The 9,161-nt window shown below is 40.2% G+C and overlaps 1 protein-coding gene and 1 long non-coding RNA gene across 3 annotated transcripts in view; one reads left to right on the forward strand and one right to left on the reverse strand.

The window, feature by feature from the left end:
• The window catches only part of LOC111729292 (zinc finger protein 709-like), an 18,410-nt gene extending 17,774 nt beyond the window's left edge, over window positions 1-636 (reverse strand). For both annotated transcript variants that reach the window (XM_023520273.1, XM_023520272.1), the window contains exon 1: window positions 465-636. Coding sequence is in view for 1 of the 2 variants with exons in the window: in XM_023520272.1 (XP_023376040.1) it covers window positions 465-497 (33 nt within the window). In the remaining variant the exon portion in view is untranslated. The remainder of the gene's footprint in view (window positions 1-464) is intronic.
• Window positions 637-1,545: 909 nt separating this feature from the next.
• Window positions 1,546-8,174, forward strand: LOC105301921. Its single transcript, XR_896776.1, has 3 exons — window positions 1,546-1,593; window positions 7,198-7,200; window positions 8,164-8,174. It is a non-coding gene; the product is annotated as an uncharacterized LOC105301921 (long non-coding RNA).
• The last annotated feature ends 987 nt before the right edge of the window (window positions 8,175-9,161 follow it).

Genomic DNA, 9,161 nt, shown 5'->3' on the forward strand with positions numbered 1-9,161 from the left:
GGAAGAGCTAGGCTCGGGAGACAGGGTTATGGATTTCAGACCCCGCTTCTCAAACATTCGGAAACCTCAGGAGCAAACGGCCCGCTCCTTAGGAGAAAGGTGGGACTGGGGACCCCACAGACCACAGCCTCTTCGACGTACAAATCCCCGGAGACCAAGTCACGACTGTGCCCCGATGACCCTCCCCGTGGTCACCGCACCATCTGCGGAGACGCGGGGCTGCCGGCGCAGAGCTGCCCAGAGAGACTCCAGGGCCGAAGTCGCCGCGCGCAGTGACGAGACAGGACGCCCAGGGTCCCAACTGCCGGCCCAGCCCCCACGCTGCGTGCCGGAGGGGACCGAGGTCCAAGCGGCACCCCCAAGCGGACTCGGGTCCTCGGACTCCGGACCTGACCGCGGGGAGGCCTGGCCCCGCCACTGTCGGTTCCCTCGTCCGGGTCTACTGACCCGCCTCGCACACTCACCATTTCTAGGTTTCCTGGGTCTCCCTGAGTCATTCCTATGACTCCCACGAGCAGTGCGGATCACAGCGCGACAAAGGCTGAAATAGGGCCACCAGGGACCGTTAAGGTCAGGAGACCAGCCAAAACAAGCAGGGCTGGAGCGAGAAGAAACGTACACGCCACTTCTGTGCGTCGCCCCACCCACCTGCCCCAGCGGCGCCCTTGATTGGACAGCTCCCTAGGCCCCGCTCTCTCGTGCCTGAGTGACAGCAGGCGGGTGGACGTTAGGCTCATCCAATCCAGCCTGAGCTGTAGGGGGAAACCTTACCAGGCCTGGCACGTTTGCGTTCTAATGGAACCTTTTCTTGGCCTGGGCTGACTCTACTGTTTTTGCCCAGCTCTTAGTGAACACATGGGCACAAGTGTACACAGAGAAATCCTCGCTGAGTTTCCAAATGGAGCAAGTAAGTACAGAACACGAGGGCGACTCGGGCCAGGACACACTGGAACAAGAGGGTCTTACATCGTCCAAGGGTCCAGGGCTTCGCATAAGGCTCGGAGTCCTCTCATGAAATGTGACCCTTGTTGAGAAACAGTGACACTTAAATGTGACTGCACCATCTTTAAATAGAGTCAGAAAAAAATAGAGTCAAGCTGCCTATCTATCCTTGATGCTTCCCAGCCTTGAGCCTTCCGCCCATCTCTGCCCCACCCCCTCTCATTTGATCCTTGAAAGAATCCCAAGCACTTGGCTCTGGTGGGAAGATGAAACCCGCAGCCCCGGCCTGGGCTCAGGGACTCTTCTCAGTCTAACTTCAGGGAGTGAGATGTGTTCGTTACATTCTCAGGTGTTCATTTTACACTGGAAGGAAATTTATTTGAGATCAGTTTTCGCCTCTGTCCCTAGAGAACTTTGACATGTAAATGACTATAATATCCTATAATATCCCTAAGACCATTGATTCCTATTTTTACTGCTATAAGAAAGACAAAAAATCATTATGTAAACTTGGAATACATCTGGAAACTTTCTCCCCTTCCCACCTTTATTTATGTTAAAAGCAAAATTCAAATGAGCAAATTTGAAGATCTAATTGGCTTTATTAAGCAATTCATGAATTGGGCAGCACCCCATCTAGCAACTAGGAGAGTGCTCCAGGGGATGTAGCAAAGGGAAGGATTTTATAGAAGGGTGGGGTGTGGGAGCTATTAACAAAAGAAAAGTGAGGGTTATTCTTAAACCAGGACATCTTATTCCTAGGGGAAGGGAATGGCAAAGGTTTTTCATGCAAAATGCCTCTCCTTTCTTTGGAGGTTGGAAAGGGCGCTGTGGATGGAGAGGGCCCACGTACAGGTGATCTCACGGGTGTTGACCAGAAAATTCCAGACTGATTAAGATTACCTTTCTGGGAGAGGCTGAATCGGCAGTTAAGTCAGGTGTTAAATCTAGGTTTGGCGCATGGGCTTTATTTAGCACAAGTGAAGGCCTTTTGGGGCTCTGGTTTTCTCTTTAATAGGTATAATTAATAAAATTGTCCATATTTAAAGATTATAACATGATGATTTGATACACATGCACCATATTATATACTTGAATATTGCTAACACAGTGGATTAAGCACACCACAAAAAGTAACTATGTGAAATAATGAATGTGTTAATTAACCTGGAAACTCTCATATATCTAAGAGACTGGATTTTAAAACTCTTTCTCACTGCAAAACTCTTAATACATTTATTTATTTGAACAGCTTTATAAAGATATAATGTACACACTATACACTGCACCTTGTTAAAGTGTCCAATTCAATGGTTCTCGGTATATTTGCAGATACATGCAGTCAATTTTTGAACATTTTCATCACCTCAGAACGAAACCCCTCTTTTCTTTAGCTATCACTACTAATCTTCCCATCTTCCTCCTCCAACCCCCAGCCCTAGGCAACCCCTAATTTACTTTCTATATCTTTAAATTTCCCTTTTTATGGCTTTTGTCAATGAAAAGAACCTGAATCTTTGAAAATATTAGAAAGATTTTTATTAGGGCCTTGCTTGAAGACTATAGCCTGGGAGCAGAGGTCAAGAAGCCTTGCAACAGTGCTCTAACTTTGGAAATGTGGGGGCATTCTCAAAAGGGGGAAATTATTTCGAAATTTGACAGCAGCAGCGACATTTGAAGAACTCAAATAAGTGACTTAAATGATCCCTCAGCACTCCCCCTCATTTTTTTTTTTTTTTGTCAATACTAGAGCTGACAACATTTAAGCTGATCAATTTTCCTTATTAGATCAGCTACCAATCTCCTTATGGACAAAATATTAGCTGATATTGGCAGAATTCATAGTGTATCACCCATTAAGATGCAAGTAGATCCATCCAAACCTTTACCAAGAATAAATCAATACCGCTTATACAAGGAGGCACTACAAGGCATAAACTATTATGGGAGCAAGTAAGAGGCCTCATTACTCCCAGTGGAGTCCCTACAACACCCCCATATTGCCTGTAAAGAAACTTAATAGTTGAGGCTAGAGATTTGTCCAGGGCCTACAAACAATAAAAAAACAAATAATTCCTTGCCAGCCAATGGTTCCAAATCCCCACACTTTACTTAGCTCCGTACCAACCGGAAATAAATATTTTACTGTTATTGACTTATGCAGTGCTTTCTTTAGCATACTTGCAGACACAGGAAGTCAGTACTTGTTTACCTTTACCTGGGAAGGGCAACAATATCTAGACCATTATGCCCTAATGTTACTCTGAAAGTCCTTCCTATTTGTAACTTTTAGTATTGCTCTTACTTAGAATTGTGTTCATTTCAATTCTACGCCAAGTCAGTGACTTGCCATCCTTTCGGGTAGTGATGAAAACTATAGCCAACAACCTGAAGGAAACTCCAAGGGGTAGAATGGAGACAAGGCTCTAAGGATGTGACCAGGAGTCCAGCGAGGACTTTGGTTCCGGGCTCACTTAAAAAAAAAAAAAAAATTAAAATAGTAAATAAAAAGTACTGGCCTTATTTGGTCTGGCTTTTAAAAGAGCAAGTTAGAATTGGAGGGTCAACCAGAGGTAGAGTTGGTGGCCAGGTGAAAGGAAGTTCAGAGAGAGAGTTAGAGATAGGAAGATGGGGATACATAGAGTGTGGTGGATCATAAGGAGGACAAGAAAGGTGTGAGATCTCAGAGTCTTGCTTATCTTTCTTTGTTGGCCTCAGTCAGTTTTGTACTAGTATTCTGGAGGGATGCAACTTTAGAGTCTTAATGTCTCTTGGAGGCTTCTAAATACCAATTAAAGCAGGCATCTCATTCAATTTGCTTAATTTTAGATCCATGGTCTTCCAATTTTGTGTGCAAAAAAGTGTTTTTGGAGGTCAAAAGACCCCAAGATGGCCATTATAATTCTAAATTATCTTTGGTTATTCTAGTCCATTTTATTAAAAAGGTACAAGAGGAGGGACCAAAATGTTTGTACATATAACCAGTTGGAGTGACAGGAGGGCGGCACCCTGAAGAATTTTTAGATTTCTGGGATCCCGTAACAAAAGACCAGAAGGGTACTCACTAGAAGGAAAATCCCATGTATTGGCTGCATAAAATGAAACAAATTATGAACAAAGGCCGAGAGCTCAATGCAAAGTGGATATAAAGCTGGAATCAAGGAGAAGACGTACCTACTGAAGACAGCTGTAAAGGACTCACGAGTGGTGAGTGCAAGCGGGTATCTCACCTGGGTGGGGGTGACAAGCAGCCATCAGAGTTTATGTCTTTCAGATCCCATGCCTCTGACACCATAAATGTTAACCTTTAACAAGAGAACAGCAAGGGTATCAGGCAGACCAAAATGCATGTAGTTGGGAATGGCAGAGAATTGCAATTCAGGACATACACGTTCATGTAGAGACCCCAAACATGTCCTGATTCCAGGGTAAAAGCAAGGGATTTTTCTATGGGGAAAAAAAAAGAAAGATTACTAGAGTTGTTTATGAAAACTTTCTATTGGAGCTGACGAGCTTAAGCTAGTCTTGACTAACCATGCTTGGTTACTGATTCTACCTCTAGGTAAAAGTCCCCAAATCAGTCCTTGTGGACAGGATGTTCGTTTATGGCTGACTTCTCCCAATGCTGCAGTTTGGCCCAGTCTGAAAGTTTAAGGAACAAGATGTGCAAGGCAGTTTCTTTGCTCAGAAATGCCTACTTTGGCACCATTTTAAAATAGCTCCACTTAACATCAGTTTTCATGGTTATTACCTCGCTTTTTGATTCTAGCCATCCCAGTGTTTGTGAAGTGCTATCTGGTTGTGTTTTTGAGTCTCATTTCCTTGACGACTAATGATGTCTGGCATCTTTTCACGTGCTCTCGGGCAGTTGTATATATTCCTTGGAAAAAATGTATATTCAAAACTTTGCCATTTTAAAATTGACTTGTTTGACTTATAATTAAGTTATGAGGTCTTTAGATATTTTCTACACAAGATCTTTATCAGATATATAATTTGCAAAATTTTCCTCCATTCTGTGAGTTATGTTTTCACTCTCTTGCTTTAAAACATTACTTTTAATTGTGGTGCTATGCGCATGCCATAAATTTACATATTCAGCATTTTAAGTGTATAGTTCAATATTGCGAAGGGCATCGACATTGTGAAACCAATCTCTAGAAGTACTTTCATTTTGCAAAACTGAAACTCTATCCCATTAGACACAACTCCTCATTTCTTCCCTCACTCCAGCTCCTGGCACCAACCATTCTGCTTTTTCTCTCTATGAATTTGACTATGCTACGTAACTCATACAAATGGAATCATCATGTTTGACTTTTATTGACAGGCTGATTTCACTTCGCATAATGTCCTTAAAGTTCTTTCATGGTGTAGCACCGGTTAGAATTTGCTTTCTTTTTAAAACTGAGTAAATACATTCTATGTATGTGCCAAATTTTTGTGATCCATTTATCTGTTGATGGGCACATATTCTTTCCACCTTTTAGCTATTGCGAATAATGCTAATATGAATATAGATAAACAAATATCTGTTTGAGTTCTTGCTTTCAGTTACTTTGGCTATTTTCCCAGAAGTAGCCTTGTTAGATCAGATCACACTCACTTTGTAATTTTTTGAAGGACTGCTATGTTGTTTTTCAGACTAGCAGCACAATTTTGCTTTCCCAGCAATAATGCATAAGAGTTCCAAAGGGTATTTTCATGTTCTGGATAGTGTTCTTTGTGACACAAAAGTCATTAATTTGATGAAATCCAAATCATCTATTTTTTCCACCGTTATTGTTGGTGTCATAGCCAACAATTTTTTTTTTTTTTTTTGCCAAATCCAAGGTTGGGAATTTTCCCTGTGTTTTACCTAAGTTTGTTGTAGTTTTACTCTTATGTTGAGGTGTTTGATTCTGTTGACTGAAAAATAATATCGACTAGGATTTATTTGGGGAAAAGAAAGGGTTGCAACCTAGTGCATGCAGACATGGCAAGCCTCGTGCATACTCTGGCCTGCATGTCAATATGGAAGAGTATTTATAGATGAGAAAAGGAAGTTAGAACCATAGAGCTTTATAATAAACATAGAGCTCTTCCTGTAGGGTTCTTGCCATTACGCAGAGCAAAGCACCAGAACTTCCATAAGCCCTAGCAACTCCCATACACTCTCCCGACTGATTATGTTTGCTTAAAGTTCCAGTTCGTCTTTATCAATCCTTTTTGGTAAATTATTGTATGCGGCGTGATATAAGGGTACAGCCTCTATCTTTTACATATGGCTAGCCACTTGGCCAAGCATAAATTTATAAAAAGAATATTCTTACCCCATTTTTTATACCTTTGTCAAAGATCAGTTGACCATAACTTTAGGAGCTTATTTCTCAAATCTCAATCTATAATATAAATGTATATGTCTACCCTTGTGTCAATACCACACTATCTTGACTACCTTTGCTTAGCATAGTTTTGAAATCAAGAAATGTTAGTCCTACTGCTTTGTTTTTCTTTTTCAAGATTGCTTTGACTATTCTAGTTCCCTTGCAAAACCACATAAATTTATGAAACAGCTTGCCAGTTTCTATAGAGATTACAGCTAGGATTATGATAGGCAAGGCATTGACTCTCTAGATCATTTTGTGGAGCAGTGCCATTTCAACAAAACTGTTAAGTCTTCTGAACATAAATTTGGGATGTATCCCATTTATTTCTACATTTCTCAATTTCTTTTGACCATGCCTTATAGTTTTCAGAGTATTCATTTTTTATTTTGAGTTCAGTTTGTTGTTCTTTTTCTAGTTAGCAGAGGTGTAAATTTAGGTTGTTAATTTGATATCTTTCCTTAATATAGATGTTTATTGCTATAAACATCCCTTTTACTACTCCTTATGCTGCATGCAAGTGTCCTTGTATATTTCTTTTCTGGTGTTTGAGTAACCCTAGAAACTAAATCTTAAGTAGTCTGTGTTTTTTAATAATCTTTTTTTCAATTAGAGTTGACGTTCGATATTATATTAGTGTCAAGTGTACAGCATAGTGGTTAGACATTTATATAACTTACAAAGTAATCCCCTTGATAAATCTAGTGCCAACCTGGCAGCATACGTAGTTATTACATATTATTGACTATATTGCCTATGCTGTATTTTACAACTCTGTGACTATTTTATAACTACCAATTTGTACTGCTTAATCCCATCATCTTTTTCACCCAGCCCTCCAACCCCCTTCCCATCTGGCAACCACCAGTTCGTTCTCCGTATTTATAAGCTTGTTTCTGTTTTGTTTATTTGTTTGTTTTGTTTTTTAGATTCTACATACAAATGAAATCATATGATATTTGTCTTTCTCTGATTTATTTCACTTAGCAAAACATTATCTAGGTCCATCCATGTTGTTACAAATGCTAAGGGTTCATTCTTTTTTATGGCTATATCCAATCATCTATCAATGGACACCTAGATTGCTTCCGTATTTGGCTATTGTAAATAATGCATATATTTTTTGAATTAGTATTTTTTATTTCTTTGGATAAATACCCAGATTGCTGAATCATAAGGTAGTTCTATTTTAAATTTTTTGAGGAACCTCCATACTGTTTTCCATAGTAGCTGGAAAATTTGCAATCCTACCAACAGTGCATAAGGGTTCTCTTTTCTATATATCCTCGCCGACACTTGTTTGTTGATTTACCTATGATAGCCATTCTGACAGGTGTGAGGCCATATCTCACTGTGGTTTTAATTTGAATTTCTCTGATGATTAGTGACGTTGAGGACCTTTTCATGTCTATTGGCCATCTGTATGTCCTCTGTGGAGAGATGTCTATTCAGGTTCTCTGCCCAATTTTTAATCAGATTGTTGTTTTACTGGTGTTCAGTTACAACTGTTTTAATCTATTGTTTTAATTCTGATGCCCTGTTGTTGTGGTTAAAGGACACTATTTGGGTGAGAAAATGTTCTCTTATGTTATGATTAAACCTGTCATGTTTGTGTGGAACAAAATCCCTGCACAATGAACTCCAGAATACATTCTTAGGATTTTTTTCCCCTTTGTCAGAGAGAAACCAGAAGAGTCTGGGAGTTGTTTGACTACTCTTTCCACAATCAGATATGGTTTGGGCAAATATGTTTTCTTTGGCCTAAGTTATAGAGAACAGAATGCCTGGAGTATGTATCAACATGTTCCCCCTGTTTCCTGCATGGAGCATGAGGCAATTTTTTCTAGGTTTGTAGTGAGAAGTTGTTTAGACTCCTATAGGAAATATTCATAAATTTGAGGAATTCCTTATGATTGGACTCCCCCCGCTCCCCCCCCTCCCCTGGCCCCGTAAAGCTTTTGACTCCCAAGCTAGTCCAACCTGTGTCTCCAGAAAAATTTATCATTAATAGTTTAGGTTTTCCTAGAAGTTTCTGGTTCCAGTTGTGGTAGCTCCTCCAGGTAAGTGGTAACTCCATACGTGCCTGTCTCATTTTGGGATCACGTTTTGCCATGCGATCTCAAATCCCTCATGTATCTAAGGAGAGCTGTTGCTTTTCAGGTTTTTCAGGATTTTCTTGTTGTGAAGATGAGAATGATCACTTAGAACCCTTTACATATCAGAACAGAAACCATCCATTTACTTGTGTTGCTCTGTATTTTTCCCTTGTGAGATGACATCATTTTCACTTATTAATTCTACTGTTAAGAGTCCAAATGGGTGGTTTCAGAGTTTTTCTTTTGTGACCAATACATCTAAAAACATTATCATGCTGGGATCTCTGTATTTGGATTTCTTTTCCTCAACTTATAAAAATTCTCTGCCTTGAATATCTGTTTGTCACCCAAAAGACATTTTACACTGGTTACCTTCTGTTTTATCATTGCCCTTTTGGGAGCAAAATTAACAACCTACATAAAATGATATGGGATATCAAGACTGATGTCACCACATACATCAAGTAAATGAAATATGATTACTACTCAAAGGCACTTTATAAGGAGAGTAAGACAAGGGTAAGCTGGTCCAGGTAGCCTGTGTGGAGAAGGATGAGTTGGCTCTTTAATATGTGTAAGGGTAGAGGCTGCAGGTTGTCAAGATTTGACCCTCCTACCTGCTGACACCAAAAGTAAAGGAGCAAGTGTCAACCTTTATATCTTGTTTCCCCATTGTGGGCCAGGCAGGATGAGCAGGTATTTAAAGCCAACAAAGAGTCAAATATGAAAAACGAGTTGTCTTTATTAAAGTTAATTC

Source organism: Pteropus vampyrus, unplaced genomic scaffold (genome assembly GCF_000151845.1).
Source record: "Pteropus vampyrus isolate Shadow unplaced genomic scaffold, Pvam_2.0 Scaffold255, whole genome shotgun sequence".
Lineage (NCBI taxonomy): Eukaryota > Metazoa > Chordata > Mammalia > Chiroptera > Pteropodidae > Pteropus > Pteropus vampyrus.